The sequence below is a fragment of the Apodemus sylvaticus genome, chromosome 8 (assembly GCF_947179515.1).
Source record: "Apodemus sylvaticus chromosome 8, mApoSyl1.1, whole genome shotgun sequence".
Lineage (NCBI taxonomy): Eukaryota > Metazoa > Chordata > Mammalia > Rodentia > Muridae > Apodemus > Apodemus sylvaticus.
Window position 1 is genome coordinate 59,612,697 of NC_067479.1, and position 26,385 is coordinate 59,639,081.

The 26,385-nt window shown below is 45.9% G+C and overlaps 1 protein-coding gene across 3 annotated transcripts in view; it reads left to right on the forward strand.

Moving 5' to 3' along the window:
* Nucleotides 1-23,895, forward strand: part of Dock5 (dedicator of cytokinesis 5) — a 179,481-nt gene extending 155,586 nt beyond the window's left edge. For 2 of the 3 annotated variants that reach the window (XM_052191113.1, XM_052191115.1), the window contains exons 39-52: nt 1,339-1,428; nt 3,202-3,306; nt 4,635-4,776; nt 6,060-6,141; nt 6,763-6,847; nt 7,580-7,666; nt 10,415-10,591; nt 11,957-12,040; nt 13,017-13,154; nt 14,427-14,593; nt 18,180-18,348; nt 19,249-19,387; nt 22,697-22,797; nt 23,393-23,895. In XM_052191113.1, the coding sequence (XP_052047073.1) occupies nt 1,339-1,428; nt 3,202-3,306; nt 4,635-4,776; nt 6,060-6,141; nt 6,763-6,847; nt 7,580-7,666; nt 10,415-10,591; nt 11,957-12,040; nt 13,017-13,154; nt 14,427-14,593; nt 18,180-18,348; nt 19,249-19,387; nt 22,697-22,797; nt 23,393-23,497 (1,671 nt within the window). In that variant the 3' untranslated portion in view covers nt 23,498-23,895. The remainder of the gene's footprint in view (nt 1-1,338; nt 1,429-3,201; nt 3,307-4,634; nt 4,777-6,059; nt 6,142-6,762; nt 6,848-7,579; nt 7,667-10,414; nt 10,592-11,956; nt 12,041-13,016; nt 13,155-14,426; nt 14,594-18,179; nt 18,349-19,248; nt 19,388-22,696; nt 22,798-23,392) is intronic. The other variant, XM_052191114.1, reaches the window with a different exon arrangement.
* Nucleotides 23,896-26,385: the final 2,490 nt, after the last annotated feature.

Consider the following 26,385-nt stretch of genomic DNA (forward strand, 5'->3'; position numbering starts at 1 on the left):
CCCTTTGCCTCTCTGGTATGTCATTGAAAACTACAACTCTATTTGGTGTTTAGTGTTTTTTTCAGACAGAATTTTACTAAATTGCCCAGGTTGGCCTTGAATTTGTAATCCTCCTACTGTTTCCACATCCAGAGTGCTGGGGTTTCAGGGTGAGCTGCAGTGCTCACCTTACAGGGCCCACTCTTCAATCACGTGGCTAGTGGCCTCCTGACTCTGTCTAGAGGGTATCTTTGAAATGCATTGTCAACATAAATTTGGGAGCAGGATAGCTCTCTCTAGTTGCCTCTTAGCATAGATTTTGGAGCCTACAGGAATGTACCAGGAATAGTAAAAAAAAAATTCATTCCCTGGTAAGGAGAAAAGGACTTGAAACAGAAAAGACCAGTTCTTTATTACATTATGTCTGTTGTCTCCTGACTTTATTATTAGTTCCATGTTGTTTTTGAATTCTGATTATTTATTGGAGAGGAAATAAGCAGTGAGTGGCGTGGACAGTGCCCACCTAAGAGATGTTCCGCACAATTCCAGAATGGTGAGAAGACTCCATTTGGGTGCTAGTTGGGCTAGCCTGGGACACAGAGTTGTCGCATGAGGCTATAACTAGTATTGACTCCCATGTGGAAGGAGTTCCCTAAATTCCATACCACCTACCATTTGGCCCCTTCCTGTTACTGAAGATAACTCACCTGCATAAGTGGCTACACACCCAAGCCTCTGCACCCACAGACTCACCCCAGAGTGGAGTCCCACACCAGCCACCTTTCCTGACTAGTCGCACTCCCACACTCCCGATCCTAGGAATACCTTCTTTTTCCTTTTTTTTTTCTTTTTGTCATTGGCTCTTGGCTTTTTAAACTCCAAACTGCCTCAGTGGAGATGCATGTTCTTTGTGTTTTGGGAAATTATCCAGAGAAGCACCTCTTGGCAACAAATTCAAGATACACGTGTTGGGCCCCTCTAATTCAACATGAAAAACATTCCAAACTCTAAAGCTGTGGAATACCAACATGGCCTGAAGAAAGTGTCAGATTTTGGAGCATTTTGGATGAAGAGACACCTAACCAATAATGTCTATGGAAATTATCCCAAATCAAAAGAGAAAAAAATTCCAAATTGGAAACACTGGTAGTCCCACGCATTTCAGATAAGGAGTATTCAACCTGTGGTATTCTTAAAAACCAGGAAAGAGAGGGTTAGTTGATCAGATGATGTCGCAAGTCAGGGTCCCTTACGGATTCTCAGCCTGCTATTAGTCCTAGTTATTCTCTGGGGAGGTAACAGCTGCCAAGGACGATGGCTGTTGTGCCTTCCGCATCTCACCCTGTTTTCCCTCTGAAGATGTGGGAGAAGGCCATCAAACTGAGCAAAGAGTTGGCGGAGACCTACGAGAGCAAAGTCTTTGACTACGAGGGTCTAGGCAGTCTCTTGGTAAGTCTGGGCCAGCAAGGCTGCTGAAATGGGCGCTACTAAGAACAGTTTGGTTGAAAACAGGGCCAAGGGTACTCTTCCCAGTAAGGTAAACCTTACTTTAAAAGGAAAGATGTATAACCCCAAAAGCTTTGGCTGTTGTTCTCCAGGTTGTCCTCAAAGATGTCCCCTGGGACTGGGAATGAGGACTATCTTGGGGAAGGTGGGAGCACTGAGCCTGGGTGATCACACCCCATCCTGGCTACCATGGGGACATCATTTGTTCACCAAATTCCCTTGTCCTAGGCCAGTGAGCCGATTCAGCAGATAAAGGCGTTTACTGCCAAGCCTGCCAAGCTAAGTTCAGGCCCCACATTCCACATGTTGGAAGGAAAGAACAGACTCTCACAATTGTTCCCAGCCCATGAACTGTGACATGTGTGCTTACTCACGCTAAATAAGATATAATTTTACAGTGAGAGGACAGCCCATCCTTGAGGCTGGCCTTGCTTCCTCCAAGAATGCCACTGTGCCTACCAGGACAAGCTGTGAATGTTTCTACCATTCTCTGTTTCTATCTAAATGGGGTTTGCCACCTTTTCTGGTGTCTCTAAAGGCTCAGCGTTCACAGTTCCCTGAGCCTGTGTACCAAGGCCAACTGCAGGCACAGTTCAGCTCTTACAGACAAGCAGTATACACATGCAGCCACCTACATGCCCACTTTTTTTTTTTAATGGATATGAGTACACTGTAGCTGTCTTCAGACACACCAGAAGAGGGCATCAGATCCCATGACAGATGGTTGTGAGACACCATGTGGTTGCTGGGATTTGAACTCAGAACCTCTGGAAGAGCAGTCGGTGTTCTTCACCACTGAGCCATCTCTCCAGCCCCTAATCTTTTTTTCTTGAAGATGGATCTGTTTGTCAAGAACATTTAGTGAAATCTCATTGACTTTACCACCTTCTGTCACTGAGAGGTCAGAAATTAATTTACTCAATCGTTTTATAAGCCAGATTGAGTTAAGATACTGGCTACCAGTCACCAAATTTAGAAAGCATGGTTCTGACAGACGGTTGCCTAGAGCCATCTCAGAGTTCTGTCACCTGTGGTAGGGCTGGGTGAGGTACAAGATGATGATCCCAGCTGCTTGGGGCATAGAGTCCAAGTTCTGCCTGGCCTGTAGAGCAAGGTCCTGGGAGGCTGTGTGGGATCTTGGCTCACACTTAGCATGCATAAAGCCCTGGGTTCAATCCCTGCTTCCACATGAAACCAGGCATCGAGGTGGATTTCTGTAATCCCAGGGTCACCCGGGTAGCTGTGGCAAGAGGATCAGGAGTTTACAGTCATCCTCAGCTACATGGAGAATTTGAGGCTAGCCTGAATTACCTACAATCCCGTCTCAAAGAGTCCATAGTAAACCATCCAAAGAGGTAGAACAAGAGAGTGAAGAGTGGGTGGGACTCAGCTTAGGGTCATCAGAGCCCAAGGTGGCCCTGCAAATCACCTGCTCAGAATAGAAATTTTCTCAGCATCTACTTTCACATGCCTGGTTACATTTGGATACTACCTGTGGATCTCAGAAAGTCTATCTGGACTATCCTGGACCCAAGTCCCAAACATCAGATCGCAGAACAGAGTCACCCTGTGGCCTACAAGGTGGTCTCTGAAGACCTTCCATTTATCTGATACATGAGAAAACACAGCAAATGGGCTGACTTTTTTCTTTTTTTATTTCTTCCCCTGATAGCTTCCTGGTAACCTCCAGGTGGAATGTGTTATTTTGTTTTTCAGAAAAAAAGAGCCTTGTTTTACGAGAACATCATTAAGGCCATGAGGCCCCAGCCTGAATACTTTGCTGTGGGATACTATGGACAGGGCTTCCCTTCCTTCCTGCGGGTGAGGAGCCTGGGGGTGGTCCTCAGAGCCATTAGGAGTGGGGTTCAGGGGAGATGGAGACTTATCTTTCTTCCAGATGGCCGGCGGCAGCTGCTGGCCTGTGTTCCCGCTGTGGGAGGTCGGGTCAGGGAGAGAGACCTCTTCCTGAATGCTGGCCTCTCTGCCCCACGCCCCTGACACCACTGGTATTCTGGCCGACCCTTTGTGCAATGGCTTCCCCAGGTGCAAGGACAAAAGGAAAAACAGAATCAGCCCCATCCACAAGCCAAACTTGGATGAGTGTGGATGGATGTGTTTTGTTGCTTATTTTATTTCCAGTCAGGGCTACTTAGAAATCAGATATTCCAAGAACAAGACAACAAACACTTCCCCAAAGTAAAAGCAGTTTTGTAATAGTGACAAGTGTGAGAGACCCCTCTCAAAAGTACCTATACTGTCACAGGTAGTACATTAAGAAACAAAAACTTTAAAAAGAACTCGTTCAGACCTGAGCTTTATTTAAATACATATTATCTCTCATATTCCTAATTTTAGAAATATAGAATGGGATGGGGATGTTAACCCAGTTGGTTCAGTGCTTGTCTGGCATGAATGAAACACTGGGTTCCATTCCCAGAACCACACAAAATGGGTATGTTTGAATATGCTTTTAGTCATGACACTTGAGATAGACTCTGAATCGGAAGTTCACGATCATCTTCTACTACATAGTGAGTTAGAGGTCAGCCTGGGCTACATGAGACTATGCTACAAAAATAAAACAAAACAAAATAAAACAAAACAACAACAACAACAACAACCAAAGACAATAACCAAAAAGAGAGTCATTTATATTCCCAGCTGCTTAGTGAGAAAACAATGGATCCTCCTTCTCGTTGGGGAGGTGTCTGCTCATCGTCTACTCTGTGCCAGGTACCTGGGAAGAAGCAAATGACCTTAAGTTACTCAGACAATTCTCTGCCCTCAGTGATGATTCTACAAGCTAATGGGGAGTTAAATATTAACATATGAATGTAAAATGTAAACTATAACCAAAGAAAATGACCCATGCTAAAAGAGCTTGTAGCCAGAGAGTATTTACTCAAGTGAATAGAAATCTAATTATTCTAAAACACTGTAGGGATAGCAGCCTTGATCATAACCCCCAAAGCCTGTATCCAGTTCACATGTCCATCAACTGAGGAAAGGAGGGATGAACTAGTATCTACCTAATAGATGCTGCTCAATACCTGTTGAGCATACAAATGATGTTCATCATGCACTGACATGGTTGTGGATTTAGCTTTGATGAACCCCTTCACCCTTCCATTGGCTTCCCTGACCTGCAGAACAAAATCTTCATCTACCGGGGTAAGGAGTACGAGAGGCGAGAGGACTTCAGCTTGAGGTTGCTGACCCAGTTCCCGAATGCCGAGAAGATGACCAGTACCATACCACCAGGAGAGGACATCAAGTCATCGCCAAAGCAGTGTATCCTCGCCATGGGGACAGCGGCCCAGTGGCTCTCTGCCCTGGGAAGTGTTGCAGCTCCTTCTCTGTTGGCAGATATGCTCCGATCTTTCAAACCATGCCTTCTACCACTCAGTGTAAAACTCTTGGAGGTCTTTAGGGAAGACATGGTTAGTAAGTGTTGAGTATGAACAAATAAACTTTATACTCAGATAGGGAGCTTAAAGGATGTCCTGGACTCTGTTGCCAGAGATCTTAAAACCACGTACTTAAAACCACCCAACTGCCTTCTTGTTATCCTCCCAGCCAATGGCTCCAGGACACCCTCCCAGCCTGCCCTTTCTACCATGCATGGATGCCAAAATCTGCAGCTTTTCGAGTCATGTATATGGCATTGTATTTGCATATAGCCTATATACCTTCTCCCAAATACCAGGGCATGCATGCCTGTGTTTAGCTGTGTCCTGAGGATTGGAACTCAGGTCCCCCATGCTGTTACAGCAAGCACTGTACCAACTGAGCCAGCTCCACAGCCCCTCCTAGCTGACACCCAGATATAGTAAATATTCTTTCTATAAATATTATCACACTGTCTCATTTAAGAGATAAGGACATGGGGGAGGAAAGTCTGTATCTCATCAAGTGAGAAGAAAATCCTCACTTGGTTATCTTTTGGGGTGCAGAACCTGTAGGCTCAAGGGACAGGCTATGTCTACATTGGTAAGGGTGCCAGGAGAAGCCCTTCCTAGGACTTTTTATCTGTTCCATCCCAGCAAGATCCCTTACCCCATAATGGTTTTAGAGTCTAATTTTACTCCCCAGTTGCAGAATCTTGAATTTTCATTTCTCTCAGCCTCCAAGTTCTCCTCTGCTGAAAAAGAACGATTTGTCTTAGAGGTTTGCCGTGAGCTTAAAGGATAGATTCAGAACACTTAGTCCTTATGAAGGGACTCCCTGTCCCTCCCCACCGCACCCCACCCCCCACCCCCATCAGTAGTAGCACCTAAAGATAGCAATTGTGTTTCCCCAGGTTCTGGAGTCTAGCTGTTTCAGAGGCATACACAGCCAAAAGAGATCATTTAAAAGCACTTCTGGCTGTCTATTTCCTTATACTTTACTGACCCTTCATGTGGCAAGGATATTTGCCAGATGTCTGGCCACACGAGGCGTCCTGGGGAATCTCGCATCGTGGCAGGGCATATGGGAGTGGTTTTCTGTGCAGCGCTGGCACCAGTTGAAGGGAGATGAGAAGCAGGAACAAGGACCTCACAGCCTGTGGTACCTTTTCCTTAACAAGCCCTCAGACCTTCAGTGCTTCACAGTGAAGCCTGTGATGAGCTTGCCTCCCAGCTACAAGGACAAGCCGGTTCCAGAGCAGATCCTGAAGTAAGTGGCTTTTAAAACAGAAGCAATCAGGCAGGACGTGTGCCCTCTTGGCATCATAGCAGTGGAGGGAAAGGGAAGCAAGTTCAAGGCCAGTCTGGGTTACAAAACAAGACTTGATTTGAAACTTGTCAAAAGCAAAACTTTTTTCATTGGTTCTACTTTGGAAGACCTATTACTTACTGCTTGCATACAAGATGAAAGCTTATCAAGTTAAAGCAACATGGATTTTATCATTGAGTCATAGGGAAAGGTAAGCTGCACTTGGGCACAGGATCCTCTAGCCCAACTATCACTGAGGACCAGCCTGTCCCAGGGTTTGAGGTTGCTTCCTGTCTCTGGAGAAGCTACCATGCCAGTGAGATTGATAAACAGCATTATGGCAGGGCTATGCAAAGGAGACCACAAACATGGTGGGTGTATGTACCTTTTAAAACTGTGAGCTGTAACATAAAACTCTCACATATGAAAATTAAGATGTAGTATGAAACCCAGGTATGAACTGTCCCAGGAGCTCGGTGTGGCCCTGTCGGCCATAGGGATAAACCTTGGTGCCGGGCGTGTCACATGTGCAGTTGTGGGCTGGTTCTGTGAGGTCCAGTGCATTTGCTCTGCTTTTTACAGCTACTATAGAGCCAACGAAGTGCAGCAGTTCAGATATTCCCGGCCCTTCCGGAAAGGAGAAAAAGACCCAGAAAACGAATTCGCCGTGAGTCCACTTGGCTTGTTTTCTCTGTGTATGTGTGCGTGTGTGAGGCGCGGGGTGCGTATATGCATTTGGAGGCTAGAAGTCACCCTTGGGGGTCATTCCTCAGGAGCTCCCCATCTTGTTATTTTGACTGTGGGTCTTTTCTTGGGACTGCAGCTTAGCAGCCCAGCTTGGCTGGCCACAGAGTGAACCCCTGGGAATCTTCCTGCATCTCTGCTCTCCAGCACTGGGACTACAAGTTAATGCCGCCACCCCTGGCTTTGTGCAGGAGTGTTGGGGATTGGTTGTGGGTTCTTTTCACTTCCCCACCCGAGCTATCCCTCCAGCCCCTGTTTGCCTTCTGGTGAATTCCAGTGTCTTCGCTCTCATCCTCATTGGTTAAGACAGGAGGTTAGAGCTTGCCCTGTCGGAGACAGTAACCTGTCAAGCAGGCTGTCATGTCAGTGGGAAACCTCCAAACTGAAGGACCCAGATCTGGGGCCTGCTGCTGGTTTGACAGACCGACCATAGGCGAGTCAGTACCTCAGGTTTCCATCTTTAGAAGGAAAGGGCCCAAGGAGACTAACTCCAGGTAGACCCAAAGCCCACGATCCGTGAGTTTCTTTGAGGAATGTGTTCACTCCCTAGAAGACATGTGAGAATGGAGTCTCACCAACTGAGCCAGAGGTTTGGGGTCGGTTGTGACCTGGAAGCTGGCCACAGTCTCATTTTGTGTTTTCTTTCTTGTACCAGACCATGTGGATTGAAAGGACCACATACACGACGGCCTATACCTTCCCTGGGATTCTCAAGTGGTTCGAAGTCAAACAGATTTCAACAGTGAGTCATTTGAAGTTGGAACTCTGGCAGGGGTGTGCGTGGTGGGAAGCTCTCTGTCTGCAGAAATAATAAGCGCTTTTGTTCTGTTCCACTGCAGCCTGCACCAGCTTGGCTTGCCTCCCTCGGGCCAACTTTGTTTTTTAAAGGCGAAATAAAAAGCACACTTGTGCAATAGGGTTGCTTTGTAAAGCTGATGTCACGACACCAACCCGAAAGGTCACAATTGGAGGTTGACTCTTTGGTGGCCTGAGAGGCGTTGTCTCCATCTGTCTGTAGTACTCTCAGTGCCCAGAATCAGTGCCAGGATACCTCTGCAGTTGCCTCTCTGCCATCTTTCCCAAAGCCCCTCTCATTCTCAGCTTGAGTATCCGTGTTGCTGCAACCCCCTGCCCCACTACTTCCCAAAGCTACCTTTTAACCTTTATAGTACTTATTTGATCTTTCTTCTCTGTCCCCATGTATTTGCCTTGTTTTTATCCCATTATTGCCTCTGTTGTGTACTCAAAGGTCTCCTGTTGCTTCTCTGCCTTGGTCTGCTCAGCCAGTGTTCTCCGCTAGCGCAGAATATGGATCCCACTGAGCAAACCTGACTGTTTCATGTGTTCAAGTCCTCCTGTGGCTTGCTCCCCAGGGTCTGCGCTGCGGAGCCCGATCTCATTTCTAGCCACCTGCGTTTATCTTCGTCCCCTCCCATCCATTTATCTTCCTCGCCTTCCATGTCTGCCTGCCTCTGTTTGTGACCACTTTCCTCCTCTCCCCACCTGTCTATCATCTTTCCTCCCTGTCCACCTTCATCCATCTCCTTCCATCTCTTGAGAGAAGCTGTGGGAACTAAGACTTAGGTAGCCTAAGTAGTTAGTGACATTATGTCATTTGGGGAGATGGGTGTCGATGTGCAGTGTGAGATCCACCTTCTCCATGCAGCCAACTCTAGAATGCCTAGTCACAGCCAGAGAGCCTTTGTGGTGTCTGTGCTCTTACCATTCTGGGCATGTTTCTAACCCTCCCTATTTGAAAGTCTTGAGTTTCTACTAAAACTATCAAACTCCTACCAGCTTTGGGTTACAGTGTAGTCACAATGTGTAGTCCAGTCTCAGCAACTTAGCCAACCATGGGCTTTACTGCCTGTGGATGGTGTACTATGTATTTAGGGGTCTAGCAAGCTGCTTCTCTATCCTAAATATGTACAGACTCTTCCCTTGACTTATTCCCTAGATAATGTATAATATCCACCGCTATAGCTCTAGGTCCTACCAGTCATCCAAAGCCAGATATGGAAGGAGGCACATGCAGTTAATCCCAGGACCTGAGGAGTAAAGGCAGGTAGATCTCTGTAAGTTCAAGGCCAGCCTGGTATACACAGTGAGTTCCAGGACATCCAGGGGACATAGTGATATCCTGTCTCCAATAAAGTAATTAAGTATATAGAAAGGTGTGTATAGATGATATATAATTACTGTATCAGTTTAGAACCAAAGCATTCATGCACCCTTAGATTTTGGTGCCTTAAAAAATCCAAGAACCAGTCCTTCTACATATTTCTGAGCTGGCTGTGTATTTCATTGCTTTTGTAACTGATGCACAGTGTGGTGCTTAGCAAAAGTAGGTAGGTACTTGAAAAATAATTCCTGAGCTGACCATGTATAGTCAGTGTGAAGCAGTGCTTTGGCATACACACACACACACACACACACAGAGAGAGAGAGAGAGAGAGAGAGAGAGAGAGAGAGAGAGAGAGAGAGAGAGAGAGAGAGAGATTTTCATACTCAACAGAGGAGAGAGGAAGAAAAAAGGTATTCCAGGACCCAGGCCTCTCTTGCGGCTGAACATGGTGGTACATGCCTGTACCAGCTTTTGGAAGGAGGAGTCAAGAAAATCAGTGGTAGCATGAGGCTAGACTGGCCCTTATAGTGGGTTAAAGGTCACTGGGGCAATGTAGTAAGACCCTATCTCAGTACAAAAATAAAAGTAAAGTATAGAAGAAAAGAGAAGGGAAGAGGAAAATATTTCTTGGCCATTATGGCCTAAACTTTGGCATATTCCTTGGTGCTAATGATAAGTCATTAAAGTGTAGCATGCTTTCTGGGTAGAGATGTTAGGAATAAAATCTGGGATAGGCAGCCATGTGGCCAAGAGTGGATGAAATGAAGGTTCTAGCCTTTTGGGAAGTGTGGTTTTGAGGACATTTCTGGAAGAATCTAGTTCCTGTGATTGCTTCTTCATCTAAAACTGGGTGTAGTTCTTGAGTCACCCTGTTCTTTCTGGCTTCCCTTAGCCACAGGATCTACCCTAAACAGATGAGGCGAGGGTGTGGATATAGGAATTCCAAGATCCCTGCTTTTTCTTACCAAGGGGACACCTGAATTTTCCAGGGCGCAGTTTCCATTGCCAGTAGCGCAGAAGGGTCTCAGCTCTGCTAGCCAGCGACCACCTCAGAGCCCCTGAGATGGGTTTGCCTAAGAAACAACATTCCTACAGCTCTAGATATCGTCATACATTTTGTTTTGCTCCAAGAAACAGTGTTTTCTACAGCTCTTGTTTTACAACATCCCCTCCCTAAGATTTTCCAATTTTGTAATTAACCAATAGAGAAGTATGGGGGTCCCTGATGAACAGAATCCTAACAATCGAATGCTCCTGCAGGTTGTGGATAATTTCTCTCTCTTGAGAAGAATGACCAGGTTATTTCAGTCTTTGGAGCGGAGCTCACCAGGCTCCTTCTCTCTTCCATCTGCTCCCTTTCCTCAGGAAGAAATCAGCCCTTTGGAGAATGCCATAGAAACCATGGAGCTGACCAACGAGAGGGTCAGCAACTGCGTACAGCAGCACGCCTGGGACCACTCCCTCTCTGTGCACCCGCTCTCCATGCTGCTCAGTGGCATTGTAGACCCCGCTGTCATGGGGGGCTTCTCCAACTACGAAAAGGTAAGTCCTGCTCCTGAAGCTCACAAGACGGACAGGCCGCTCTCCGTGTCGTTTGCCTCTCCCCTCTCTGAATGGGCTTGTGGAATTACACAAGGATTGTCCCTGGCCTCACATTGTCCTGTGAAGCCTCAGTGAATGAGTGCCAGGCCCCGGTGTCTGGTGGAAGGACCCGCTATCCTGTCCTCTGGGAGGAAGACAGCTCAGGGTGCACCCGGGGCTCAGGATGCACTTCCAGGGAAGCCACTTTTAGGGAAAGCAGAGATGCTTTATGTAGAGTGAGTCTCCAGGAGTCTCCAGCCCGACATGAGCCAAGTTGTATGGACAGAAGATGTTTCAGCTTGTCTTAGTTACTTCTCTGCTGCTATAATGAAATACTATGACCAAAAGCAACGTCATGAAGAAAGAGTCTCGAGAGACATAGACGTCATTATGGCAGGGAAGGAGTGGCATGCCGGGGTGGCCGGAGCTGGAAGCCAGCTGGTTACATTTCCATCCACGCTCAGGAAACAGAAAGGGAAGAGGAAATGGAGTGAGAATAAATGCTCAGGTCTTGTCCCCGTGACGGACTTCCTCCAGCCAGGCTCCACCTCACAGAGGTTCCATAGCCTCTCCACGGAGCATCACCGGCTGAGGGCTCTGAGTGTTCAAATGCACGAGTGTAAGGCTGGTGTTGCTCATTCAAGCTGCCACACAGCTTCACATGGTCTACATCTGCTACTCTGAAAAGGCACGAGAGGCATACTGGCCTTGTGCAGTCTACCGGGTAGGATTCGGCTAGAGCGTCATGTATATAGGAGGACGTGAATTCAGTCTAGGTGAAGGACAGTTGTTGACAGTAATCGTAGCTGTTATGATACATGTTCGGTGGCTGAATGTTTTGGGAGTCCTCTTCTTGAATAATAAATAAACATGGGGCCAGGAAACTCCTTTGATGACAGAGAAGATGGGACAGAAAGAGAAGGGGCCTGAAAGAGGGGTACATGGGCTGGTGTTCTCAATTCCATTTGAACACAATAGCCCAGAAGAATGAAGGCCCTGGGGCCTAGCACTCCTGTGACCTCATTCTGATTTTCTACTGGCCACTGTATGCTCTTAGACACAAGTGTCACCTCTCTGAGCTGCAGTGAGAAAACTTCCCAACTTATGGGATGGGTTTGGGGATTAGGGAAACCATTCTATAGAGAGAGAAAGATGAATTTGTTTAATATATGTCTCTTAATGATTCACTGTGCAGTAAAGGCGGTCCTGTGAAAGGGATGGATGTTTAGCTGTTACATAAGACATTTTCTCCCTTTTGAAGCTGTCTGCCTCTCTCTGCCACCAGCAGTGTGTCATAAGTAATGTTCATATGTGTTCTCTGTTTAGGCTTTTTTTACAGAAAAGTACTTACAAGAGCATCCTGAGGACCAGGAGAAGGTGGAGCTCCTCAAGCGGCTGATCGCCTTACAAGTATGTAGGCTGGGAGGCTCGCAGCTGGCCAGCTGTGCACAGTACTCCATGGTGCAGGGTGTCCACTGCAGTTGGCCCTACAGCATGCTATATAGATAGCTTAAGTGAAGCTATAGGCTACTTCCTGGGGTCCTTCCCCCCACCCCTCTCTCTATCTCTCTCAACATCTCTATCTCTCTCTGTATGTGGGTGTGCATGTGTCTGTGTGTGTGTATCTGTGTGTGTGTGTGTGTGTGTGTGTGTGTATGTGTGTGTGTGAGAAAGAGAGACAGACAGACAGACAGACAGACAGACAGACAGAAACAGAGAAAGTCAGAGACTAGGTGTGGCAGTACTCTCTTGTAGTATTAGGGCAGATTTCATGGATTTACTGACCAGTCATCCTAGCGAATCCTAGTGAATTCCATGCAAGTGAGAGACCCTTTCTTCAAAAAACAAAACAAGGTGGGAGGCATCTGGGAATGACAGCAGAGGTTGTCCCATAGCTTCCACATAAACACGCACACATTTACACTCTCTCTCTCTCTCTCTCTCTCTCTCTCTCTCTCACACACACACACACACACACACACACACACACACATGCACGCACGCATGCACACACGCACACACGCACGCACACACGCACACGCACACATGGAAACTCTGAAGTCTGGTTTCCTAGCCTGTGTTTCTTGCTGACACATCGGTCTCATTCTTTTTCTTAGCATTCCAGTAAATACTGCTAGAAAACTCAGTCTCTCTGACTACCCCGGTGCTCAGTTGTATGAGTTTTGCCAGTTGGCCCTTCTAGAGTCTTTGGATCTTCTCTGTTTCTTCGACAGAGTTCCCAAGCCCTTGACTAACAAGTGACATTTTCCATTAGACAATTCTGAGTCTGTGGGCTCTCCAACTACACCCCGTTGCCCAAACCTCCATCTCTAAATTGACTCCCTTCTCAAACTAGGTCTCTTTTCCTTCACAACCATTCTTCCAGATACCTCTGCTCACGGAAGGGATCCGCATCCACGGGGAGAAGCTGACGGAGCAACTCAAGCCACTGCATGACCGGCTGTCTGTGTGCTTCCGTGAACTCAAAGAGAAAGTAGAGAAGCTGTACGGGGTCATAACGCTGGTAAGCTTCGACTCGATGGCCCTTGAACCTTCCTAGGTCTCTCTCAGGATATTACCCAGCGTTTCAGATGCCAGTGGGTGGCCCCAGCATAGGTGTGCTGTGCAGAAGGGCAGGCAGGACAGGGTGTTCTCCCTTTAGTCATGTGAACCTTCCTTGGGGTGGAGACTCCTAAACTTGATTGACCTTCAGAACAGAGAGCTTATGGAACACAGATTTTACAGATGTTACAGATGTAGCAGGGTTCTTCAGATTTTACAGATGTAGCATGGTTCCAGTTTACAGGATTTTTTTTTACAAATGGCCTAATGACACTGTACACCAAGGTGGCTGAACTGGGCAGGCACTTTGAGAACACTCAAGGACATGCCAGTTTTCTTGTTCTACACTATGGCCATTCCTTCCTGTCCTGCCTGATTTTTATAGCTTTTCTAGATCTTCACAAGTTTGATCATCTGACCTTTTGCGAGAAGGAACAGTTGTAAACTGTATTGTGCACTTGACAGATTTCTCTGCCATCTTTAACACACTCTGTGAGGCTGCGTCTCTGTGGATTTCCCACTCCTCCACCCCCAGTGCTGAGGGGAAGCAGGCTGATAGCTTCTCCTCCCTCAATCAGTGGTGTCACTGGTCCCTGCTCACCGATGTGCTCCTCTGTCCTCGAGTTCACCTCACCCTCTCCAACAGCCTTGTTTTGAGCCCCTGACTTTCAAATTCTTTCCTCCAATCAGAGCTCTGCACACCTCCCCACTAGAGTTTCCCCCAGAGGACCTTTCCCACCATCAGTGTACACAGCCAGCCAGGTGTGGTGATGCACACTTGTGACCTCAGCACCCAGGAGGCTGAGACAGAAGGATGGCTGTGAGTTTGAGGTCAGGCTGAGCTACATAGCTAGCTAGATTCTGCTGCTCACCCCATCACCAAAATGCCAGTCCATTCCCCTTCCTGATACTGTGCCTCATCCTACTGCTGACTAGGCACATGTATGTCTTTTTGTGACTACGTTCCTAGTCAAGGTCTAGACAAGGTCTCTAGACCCACTCTCTTCCATCATTGTTAGATCCCAGTCAATGTTAGAAGCAGATTTTGTAGGGTACCACGTGGAGATGGTGATCCCCTGGTGGCATCCTAGGTTTCTGGAGACTCCGCCTGCCTAGCTTAGATTCTACGGCCTCCTTAGACTTTGCTCTTGGGTCAGTGTGCCATGGGTGGCTGCCCCAGACCATGCTGGCTCCATTGCAGGCTGCTTAACCCTGGGGGCTGCCTGTGTTTCAGCCACCCAGCATGACAGAGAGGAAGCCGAGCCGCACGGGCTCAATGGTACTGCCCTACATCCTGTCCTCCACGCTGCGCAGGCTGTCTGTCACCTCTGTGGCCTCCTCCGTGGTCTCCACCTCCTCCAACTCTTCTGACAATGCACCCTCCAGGCCAGGATCTGATGGGTAAGGCTGCTCTTTTGCACTTGGGGAGTGTAGGACAATACCTTGTGACATTAGCTTTGGGCACCAACATGAGACGTGGTGTGTTTACACACCACTCCTTTGAGGAGAGTAATTCATAGGCGTGGACTCCTTTACTTCTATTCATGAGGACCAACGTTGACAGTGCTAATCTAAAAAAATAAAAATGAAATGAAAAATGAAAAATTCATATTTTACCACCTACTGAACACAACTGCCTTGTAGTCACAGCTTAATTTCTCATCATGTATTTTAATCTCATCAATTATTTTTAAAATAATTTCCAACTTAATTTGCTTCACCAGTTAGTCAAAGAACAATATTAGTACAAAATTCCAAAGGTAGAAGATGATACAACACACACATACACATACACACACACAACCTCTTCATGAGTTTTTAACATTCAGATTATTAGAAATATCAGTAGACAGTTTCTTGTGTATGTGTGTGTGTGTGCGCGCGCGCACGCGTGCGTGCCCAGGCATGGGCACATGTGAGTACTCTCATGTGAGCATGTGTAGAGACCGGAAATTGGTACACGGAATCTTCCTCAGTTACTCTCCACCTGATCTTTTGTGACAAGATCTCTCACAGAACTTGGAACTTACTCTCTGATTACACTGGCTGACCAATGAGCCAACCTCCCCATCCTTTCCTGCAGTGCTAAGAATACAGTACACACTGCTTTGTCCAGCTCTATTTACATGGGTGCTAGGGATATGAACTCAAGTTCTCATGCTTGAACAAGTATTTTGCTCACTAAGACATCTTCCCAGCCCTCCAAATTTCATCTTAATCCCTGGCTCCTAACCACCAGGACCACCTCAGAACAGACATGACCGTTCTCGCAAGCACCCAGGGTAGCTCTTTCTAGGAAGTCAAGCATCTAAGTGCATGTTCTTCTCTATGTTTATTTTTATGGCAGTCCCTGGATGTGACTCTTTAAAACAAGGAAAAACATTTAAGGGTCTACTCTTTGGGGATGGAAAGATTAAAGTATATTATTAAATTGCAAAATCAAAGTGTAGAAGTTTGTTCAGCAAATGAATTAATGAATGATTAGGAAATGCAAGATATTGTAGACAGTTCAGGTGGAGACTTTAACAATTAGAAAATACCCCAAGAAAACATTTAGGCATATGCAGTATTAGGTAGGTAGGTAGGTAGGTAGGCAGGCAGGCAGGCAGGCAGGCAGGCAGGCAGGGAGGCAGGCAGGTAGACAGACAGTAGGCAGGCAACAGGCAAGCAGACAGTTGGATAAACAGGCTGACAGATGTTGCTGATATATGATAAAATGATAGAAGATAGATAGATAGATAGATAGATAGATAGATAGATAGATAGATAATAGACAGACAGATATTTAGGTAAAACTTTTAAAAGGAAAAGTTACCTTGAAATGAGATAAAGAACTTTCAGACAGGTGTTATGGCTCATGCCTGCAATCCCAACACTCAAAAGGCTGAGACAGGAGGATGTCTCAAATTTCAGGTAGGACTACCCTAAGCTATTGTCTTAGTCCCTATTCTATTGCTGTGAAAAGACACCCTCACCAAGGCAAACCTTAGAAAAGAAAGCATTTAATTGAGGGCCTGTTTACAGCTCCAGAGGGTTAGTTCATCATCTGCATGGCAGGGACATGATAGGAGCTTGGTGGTACTCACAGTAGGGAACAGTAGCTGAGAATTTCATCCTGATCCACAGGCAGAAAGAGAGGGATACAAAGACAGACTGGGCATAGGCTTTTGAAACCTCCAAGTCCACCCCCAATGCCTTCTAATCCTTCTCAAACTGTGCCACTCCCTGAGGAGCAAACATTCCAATTTAATGAGCCTGTGGTAGCCACTTTTATGCAAACCACCAGGACTACAGAATGATACCTTGACTAAAAGCCAACAAAACAAACAAACAAGACCCTACAAAGAGAAACTTAGAATCTGAAGGCACAGCCACAGAACTCAGTGCTGCCTCATGCAGACCTCCCTGGAGTTTGTCTGTCCTGAGTCCTCAGAGCTAGTGACAACAAAACTTAATTCTGGACTGGAGAAAGGGAGATCTAGAGTTGTAAAAGCTTCAAGTGATCTATGTGTACTAACTAATACAGAGAGTAACTCTTAATTGCATCCTAATTCAGTCAAGCTACCCATTTAAAATAATTGTAAGAGAACTGGGAAATGAATTTGAAGATTGTTGCATGAGATTGAGGAATGATAGTACTGTGGTTTTGAAAACGAGACCTTGTCTTGCAGAAATGCCCTCTGGAACTATGGTAGGGTTGGCACCAGGCAGCCCCTCCCAAGTCATTTAGTGAAGTCATACTGTAATTTGGCATGTAGACTAAACAAGACTGGCTCTGAGATGACATTTTTGATGATGTGGGACCTGTACATGAGCTTATAATATTATCCATTTTTTAGCATTGAAACTCAACAATACACTGTAACAAAAACTTTGCCCACTTTAGTTCCAAACTCTTGGGCTTGAGTGATCCTCTTGCCTCCACTTACTAAGTTTCTGGGACTATAGGCATAAGCCATTATCCTCAGCTGCAACTATTTTAACTTATGTAGTAATAAGTGAAATCAAATTTTAAACTTTTTTGAACTTTGTTTTTCATTAAATATCCATATATATCTTATTTAAAAAAAAAAAAACAACATTGGGCTGCTTTGCTATTTTGAATACCAAAGATGTCTGTCCTCACCTAAAATATGCTTGTTACATACCCAACTCTCTCCTCTGTCATGATCATGATTCGTGAGTAGACCAGTTTTCATTATAGGACTTGGAAATCGATCATTATACCTAGTGGACATTTTTCAAACACTCGTTGGTACCAACCATTTTTGCAGATCACAAATCTAAGACACAGTGCCCAGGATATCAAGCAAGTAATTGTAGGTAGAATTGATGCAGGCTCTGCAGCCTCAGACCACAAGCTGTGACACAGCACAGAGCTACAAGATATGCACCACTCTTTTACTCTGTGTGTTCTGTCCTTATCTCTTCTCAGCAAAGAATAAATATTGGTGGGACCTGGGGAGATGGCTTCATCAGTATAAGCGTGAGGCCCTGGGTTTGAATCCATAACACCCACATCAAAGCCAGACGTGACAGCACACATATAGAACCTTACTGCTAGAGTTGAATGGAGATAGGCTGAATCTGATAATGCATTGGCCAGCCAGGCCAGCCAACCAGTGAACTCTCGGTTCAATGGGTGTCTCTGTCTTGAAAAAGGTGGAAAGTGATAGAGGAAGGCACTCAATATTGACCTCCGACCTTCACATGCAGGCATGAAAGCATGCATGTGACATGTATACATGTGCACGTATCCACAAGAGAACAAATATATAACACACAGAGGGAAGGGTAAACAGTCACTAATATTTTCTCCCTTTCAGATGATAATCTCATTTCTGTACATTTTTCCCTGAGTTGTTTGGTCTCTGGGAACCCGAGAAGCTGGGTGAAGATGGAGTTGAGGGTCTTGCTGGTACTTTGGAGTGAAGTCTTATCATTCTGGGGTTAATGCTTTGTGACTTTTGTCCTTCCCGGCTCACAGGTCCATCCTGGAACCACTGTTTGAACGCAGAGCTTCATCAGGTGCCAGAGTTGAAGATCTGCCGCCCAAAGAAGACAGTGAGAACCGGATTAGCAAGTTCAAGAGGAAAGACTGGAGTGTGAGCAAGTCACAAGTCATTGCAGAAAAGGCTCCAGAACCTGATATGATGGTAAAGGGAGGGAGGGAGGGAGGCACAGAGGGAGGGAGGGACAAGAGCAGACCCTGGCTGGGTACCTGCCCCTCAGCTGCACAGCAGTGAATCACAGATAAAAACCTGACTGCAGGAAGTCTCAGGACTCCGCAGCCTGTGCCAGTGTCAGGCACAAATGGCAGGAAGAAACCCATACACGGAGAGGGTCAAGTCTCCCAGTCAATATTGGCACAAGGTCTCAGACCCACAGCGTCAACACGTGGGTGACACTTGGAACTGTGGCTCTTGCCACCGTGTTCTGGGAGTCAGTGCAAACATTTTCATTTTTCACTTTTGAACTTTAAAAAGGACACTTTTTCCTCTTCCATAAGCCACGTCAAGGTGTTCAGTGTTTGTAAGCCCCAGCTTCTGCTGAGAGTCCAGGTAGTTTCTTTCTAACTTAGATGGCTCAGTGTGTGGTCAGAATCAAGCCAGTGGCCAGACCAAAGTTACCTGTATTTTAGAATCATTCCCAGCAGGTGTCTCTCTCTCTGCCAAGTGCCTGCTGTGTAACAATTCAGTCACCTTAAAAGTGACACTTGGGGAGGGGAGGAACATGGGTCAGTAGGTAAAGCACTTGCCACAGCAAGTGTGAGGATTGGGTGGATGTCACAGCTTGCATGCAATTTCAGGGCATGGCTAAACTGGCTAAAACACTGAGCGGTGTGCTCAGTCATATAGTGGAGAGGAGTAGAGTCAGAGAACCAGACAAGCTGGCCCTTGCATGTGTGTGAACCCTCACACACTTGAGAACAGAATGAAAAAAAGTCATTGGAATTAAGCCCTTCCGTTAGCTTCTGTTAGCATTTAAGGTATTACTAAGGTCAGCCAAGTCTACCATGAATGTTTAATGTTTTTGGATTCTCTCTTTGTCTTCAGAGCCCAGGCAAAAAAACACAAAGGCCAAAGAGTCTTCAGTTGGTGGACAGCCGGCTGACACCATTCCACAGTCCCTCGCCTCTGCAGTCTACAGCCTTGAGCCCACCTCCACTCACCCCCAAAGCCACGAGGACCCTGAGTGAGTTTTTCCATGTCTTCTAGATGCATTCCACTAGGAAACAGAGAATGGCCACGAATTGGGGCAGTTCTTAATCAAACCAGCCACAAACTGCATGAGGCTGTTTCAGAGGTGATTCTGTCCAGTGGCCATTGGAATCATCAAAGGACTGGAGTTTGGGGCTGCACTTATTTCTGTAGCAATCCTAAGGGTCTGCCTGACCCTTTCCTTTTTTTTACATTTCAAATGATTTCCCCTTTTCTAGACCCCCACTCCCCGAAAGTCCCATCAGCCCCCTTCCCTCCCCGTTTTCCCACCCAACCCTTCTCACTTCCCTGTTCTGGTTTTGCCCTATACTGCTTCACTGAGTCTTTCCAGAACAAGGGGCAACTCTTCCGTTCTTCTTGTACCTCATTTGATGTGTGGATTATGTTTTGGGTATTCCAGTTTTCTAGGTTAATATCCACTTATTAGTGAGTGCATACCATGATTCATCTTTTGAGTCTGGGTTACCTCACTTAGTATGATGTTCTCCAGCTCCATCCATTTGCCTAAGAATTTCATGAATTCATTGTTTCTAATAGCTGAATAGTACTCCATTGTGTATATATACCACAATTTTTGCATCCACTCTTCTGTTGAGGGATACCTGGGTTCTTTCCAGCTTCTGGCAATTATAAATAGGGCTGCTATGAACATAGTGGAACATGTATCCTTATTATATGCTGGGGAATCTTCTGGGTATATGCCCAGGAGTGGTATAGCAGGATCTTCTGGAAGTGAGGTGCCCAGTTTTCGGAGGAACCGCCAGACTGATTTCCAGAGTGGTTGTACCAATTTGCAATCCCACCAGCAGTGGAGGAGTGTTCCTCTTTCTCCACATCCTCACCAACATCTGCTGTCTCCTGAATTTTTAATCTTAGCCATTCTGACTGGTGTAAGGTGAAATCTTGTTTTGATTTGCATTTCCCTAATGACTAATGAAGTTGAGCATTTTTTAAGATGCTTCTCCGCCATCCGAAGTTCTTCAGGTGAAAATTCTTTAACTCTGTACTCCATTTTTTAATAGGGTTATTTGGTTTTCTGGAGTCTAACTTCTTGAGTTCTTTATATATATTGGATATTAGCCCTCTATCTGATGTAGGATTGGTGAAGATCTTTTCCCAATTTGTTGGTTGCCGATTTGCCCTTTTGATGGTGTCCTTTGCCTTACAGAAACTTTGTAATTTTATGAGGTCCCATTTGTCAATTCTTGATCTTAGAGCATAAGCTATTGGTGTTCTGTTCAGGAACTTTCCCCCTGTACCGATGTCCTCAAGGGTCTTCCCCAGTATCTTTTCTATTAGCTTCAGAGTGTCTGGCTTTATGTGGAGGTCCTTGATCCATTTGGAGTTGAGCTTAGTACAAGGAGACAAGGATGGATCAATTCCCATTCTTCTGCATGCTGACCTCCAGTTGAACCAGCACCATTTGTTGAAAAGGCTATCTTTTTTCCATTGGATGTTTTCAGGATCCAGTGTCGAGGATCAAGTGGCCATAGGTGTGTGGGTTCATTTCTGGATCTTCAATCCTGTTCCATTGATCTGCCTGCCTGTCACTGTACCAATACCATGCAGTTTTTAACACTATTGCTCTGTAGTATTGCTTGAGGTCAGGGATACTGATTCCCCCAGAATTTTTTTTTATTGTTGAGAATAGTTTTAGCTATCCTGAGTTTTTTGTTATTCCAGATGAATTTGAGGATTGCTCTTTCTAACTCTGTGAAGAATTGAGTTGGGATTTTGATGGGTATTGCATTGAATCTGTATAGTGCTTTTGGCAAAATGGCCATTTTAACTATATTAATCCTGCCGATCCATGAGCATGGGAGGTTTCCCCATTTTTTGAGGTCTTCTTCCATTTCCTTCTTCATAGTCTTGAAGTTCTTGTCATACAGATCTTTCACATGTTTGGTAAGAGTCACCCCAAGGTACTTTATACTGTTTGTGGCTATTGTGAAGGGGGTCATTTCCCTAATTTCTTTCTCAGCCTGCTTATCCTTTGAGTGTAGGAAGGCTACTGATTTGCTTGAGTTGATTTTATAACCTGCCACTTTGCTGAAGTTGTTTATCAGCTGTAGGAGTTCTCTAGTGGAGTTTTTTGGGTCACTTAGGTAGACTATCTTATCATCTGCAAATAATGATAGTTTGACTTCTTCCTTTCCAATTTGTATCCCTTTGACCTCCTTATGTTGTCTAACTGCCCGAGCTAGTACCTCTAGTACAATATTGAAAAGATAAGGAGAAAGGGGGCAGCCTTGTCTAGTCCCTGATTTTAGTGGGATTGCTTCAAGTTTCTCTCCATTTAGTTTGATGCTGGTTACTGGTTTGCTGTATATTGCTTTTACTATGTTTAGGTATGGGCCTTGAATTACTGTTCTTTCCAAGACTTTAAGCATGAAAGGATGCTGAATTTTGTCAAATGCTTTTTCAGCATCCAATGAAATGACCATGTGGTTTTTTTCTTTGAGTTTGTTTATGTAGTGGATTGCATTGATGGATTACCGTATATTGAACCAACCCTGCATCCCTGGGATTAAGCATACTTGATCATGGTGGATGATCGTTTTGATGTGTTCTTGGATTCGGTTGGCAAGAATTTTATTGAGTATTTTTGCATCGATGTTCATAAGGGAAATTGGTCTGAAGTTCTCTTTCTTTGTTGGATCTTTGTGTGGTTTTGGTACCAGCATAATTGTGGCTTCGCAGAAGGAATTGGGTATACTCTTCAAACTATTCCACAAAATAGAAACAGAAGGAACACTGCCTGACCCTTTCCAACCATGAGTCATGTACAAAGTTACCAACCACGTAGTTAGACCGGTTTAGGGCAATAAATAGACCCACCCAATATACTTCTGTCAACCTGAGACTAGCCATCTGCAGCACTTGGGGCAAACTCAAGGGTTCCCATAGCACAGAGGCATAGAGAGGGCACATCTGCCAATGTCAAATAGGGACAATTGTCAAGAGTTAGGTGTGGTCAAGTGAAGGTTCTTGCGGAGCATGTCTATTTCCCTAAACACTTGAGGTTCATCAGAGAGCAGTTAAAAAATGTTCTCATCCTCCACTTAAGAGTAAAGATTAGAATTTACACATCCAAATTCCATGTGAAGCTTTGTGGTGAATTAAAGGACACTTGTGGTCAAGATCTTCTCCATTATTTTCATAGAAACCTGAGAAATGGCCACAGCAATGTGTGTAAGGCTGATACAGGCACCCTTGTGGCAAACATTATTTTTATGAGGTATCTGAGTAAGTGCTCACTCTGTCTCTTTTGTATCATTTCCAGGCTCCCCATCTTTGCAAACGGATGGGTTGACAGCTTCTGTCCCTCCTCCACCTCCCCCTAAAAGCAAACCATATGAGAGCAGTCAGAGGAACTCGGCTGAGGTAGGAACCTGCAGGTTGCTGGCAGTGGGGCCACCAAGCACCACCCCTGGGAAGACAACACTGGATTGTCCACGCTGTGAAGAGGGGAGGATGTCCCTCCACGCGTGGCACTATATAGCCAGTGCCTGGTTTGCTCCTGAAGCCTCAGGTGATGGGAAGAGAAATACACCAGAGGCCAGCTTCATATAGTCACGTGACTGAAGGAAGCATATGAAGCATGTTCTCTGCTTCCCGCGCTGGTGGGAAGATGGGTGAGGTCAGGTTCACACCAAAGCCTGGCTTCTGAATGACAGGTGCCTGTTTTGTAGTAGACTCAGATGAGTCTCATTCCTCCTTTCAGTAAATGTTTACTAAGTACTTCTTGACTATAGGCTGGCTACCAAGACATTGGTGATGCAGCCATGAGTGGTGTGTGTGTGTGTGTGTGTGTTCAGCTCCAGGGATGAGGACAAATGAGTATCATTCCCTTTTTGTCTTGTACAGATGGTATAAACAGATGCACATCAAACTTGACAGTAACACAGATCCATGGAATGGGAGGGTGACTTGGAAATAGAGAAGGGACTGTTTCTAATTCCAAGTGTCTTCTCCCCAGATTGCCCCCCCACTGCCTGTCCGGAGAGACGCCAAAGCCCCACCTCCACCCCCTCCAAAGGCTCGGAAATCAGGCATTCTCTCTTCTGAGCCAGGCTCTCAGTGAGGCTGTCACCCTGGCTCTGCACCTCCCAGTGCCTTGGACCACTACTGCCTGAGAAGGGCCCCCAGGAATGGTGGCCGGTGGCACGGGGCTCCCTGCCAGCGCTGCATGCTGTGCTGAGTCGGCTCCCCAACTCAGAACTGTTTGGTTCGTCTGGACGCTGAGTTCCATCCCCTTCAACCCATGCAACTTCCAGAACTGGCCATCTGTCTGCATGAAGAAACAAGTGCTCTCTCCCTTTCCCATGGTGGCATGTTGGCCTCAACTACGGACTTGCTGGACCTACAGATGCCCCTGCCTGTGGTGACACAGGGACAGTGGAGTGGGGGACAGCCCCAGCACTGACTTCTGCTTGGATTTCTCAGTTAGCTCCTGGACAGCTGTGCTGAAGACTTCCTTCTCTCCTGCCTGCATCCCTGACTTGTATAACCTCCTGAAAGAGCCAGATACCAAGTACACTCCAGGAGCCAGCATGGTTCTCTTTCAGCGTGTCTGATGGAATGAGCCCACACGCGTAGCAGAGGCGGGCCACTCTCAGGTGTGGATGGCTTCTCTTGATATACTGCAGACTCACATTCTAACATTCTCCTCACGAATGGTCCTCACCACGCAGCAGTGCCTTGCTGTGCCTTGGAGTCGACTGAAGCGCTTTGCTACTCGTTTCTCATCTTCTTCCTTAAATCCTCACCTCTAAGGGAATGGAGGAGCCTTGACTCTACCGGCTACATTTCTATACTCTGTTGGACTGTTGAGGAGGTCCCTGCCTGCTGCTTCATTTTACCCTGGAGAATACAGTGCAATATTCCCTTTGATTATTTATTCCTCTTGATCACAGAGTGAATTTGGTTGATTACTAATGGTACTAATGGCCATACTCCTTTCAGAAGGAACACTTAGGGTGACTTTTGGTTGTCCAAATATTATGTTGACATAAATGACCACAAGATGCTTTTGATGTTTGAGCTAGATGGGTTTTTAAATTCACACACACCTCATTTTGCAGGTAAAGAAATTGTGGCTTCACACAAAACTAGACAACAGACTTTAACTAACAGCCCACTTTGCTCACATACAACGTATCCAAGATAACATCTCTAACAAGGTCTTGACTGCCTAGCCCCAGTGAGAATGGGATTTGAAAAGCCCCAGATAGTTCTAACAGACTTGGGTGTTGTTAGAAAATAGCTGTGGCTTGGGTATACCCTGGGCCTTCTCCAATCTCTCCAGTGGCCTTGCCCTGAGTCTTCTCTTCCAAGTTCAAGTGAGCAGGGGGATTCCAGCTATGAGGATCTGCCTTTGCACACCCATCTGTTCGTTTGCATGCCTCCTCTCACCACTGCCTTTGCTAAAGGAGATGCACCTGGTTCATCACAGCCATCAAAGGAGCAAAACACAGAGGCATGCCTGGCACAGCACTGGAGAAGTTAGTATACATATCCCAGAAATACCACAACAATCTCTTTACTTCCATCAAGGAGCACCCAAATGCAGCCATGGAAAACACACTGGTTCTGAAATTTTAAACCACTTTGGTAGTCACAAAGCTCAGGTGTCACCATTAACTTTGCACTTGAAAATCTGAGTATTTGTTTTCTCACTTTTCAAAGTGGGAGATATTCCCTCCCCACACGGGTGGTTATAGGATGCAATTAAGGTGGAATGGTGTGTGTAGTCAGTGACTTTCTTTTCTGTACTAGACTTGGGTAAGATCTGATATGGTTTATTTTTCTTAAGGGTATTTGAGGCTGAATTCAGATAAGCGTCTTCCCTAAAAAAGATGGCATCCTGGGAGACCATTTACATGGAAGGGTTATAAGAGTTGAAGATTGTTTTAAGTAAGAACCAGGCCCTGGTGAGAAGCAGGAAGGAAGGAACCAGAAGGGTGCTAGATGGCTTCCATGGCTCCTGGGACTTCTGAGAAGACCCTAGCAGACTGGCTAAAAAGCCAGGCTTTGCAGGCTGCCATTGAAACACAGAATCTGGGTGGGAGGAGAAAACCAAATGCTCTACCTGTTCTTGCAGTGAACAGTAGCAGAAGTGAGTCCTCAACCTGGTCTCTGAGCAGAGCTGGACCTGCCAGTGCTTAGATGTGCCAATCCCCTTTTCATGTCAGGCATCTTCCCATGATTCCCTTTCCATAGTACCAAAAATAATAGCTTTCAGCTGCCTCGACACAAAGGACTCTGGGCAATGTCATAAGTAGGGGCTGGTTTACAAAGCACTGGGAGCTTGACCTCTTTGGGAAGGTGTCTTAGGGCTTCTGTTGTTATGATTAGCTTGTATCAAGTTGACATAAAAACTACCTGGCCCAGAAGCTATGGATGAAGGAGTTAATTTGATTAAAAGAAGAGTCATTATCAGTTCTAAAGTTGAAGACTGCAATGATATTAAATACAGATGGGACAGGAAGGGGGTGGGGCAGAAAGAACAAGTCTTTATTGCCCTTGCTAATATCTCTGAGGTATTAAAAGGCACTGAAATCAGCCCTGATATTGTCACAATCTTTATGAATGAATAGTGATTGATGGCTTGTGAGTTTGTGGTGTTGTTACCTCCCTCCCTCTCCCTCTCCCTCTCCCTCTCCCTCCCCCCTCCTCTCTCTTCCCTCTCTGCCATGGTGACTTGTCTTGCCTTGAGATTTTTTATTTCTTTTAAGAAAAGATATCATTCAGTATACATGTGCTGAGGGCCAGACACAGTTCTAGCTCCTTGGTACATTCAATAGAAACAGCCTGCAATGCAATTCCCTCTACTGTCCTGTTGGATCATGAAGTCAGTAAAGTATAGCAACGAAACCCAAACTAAGGCTGCTTGGCAATGGGCTGTCTCCTCCCTCTACCTCCACTCCTTGCTTGACTCCAGAAATGAAGCCATCTCTTCTCTCCAGCCAG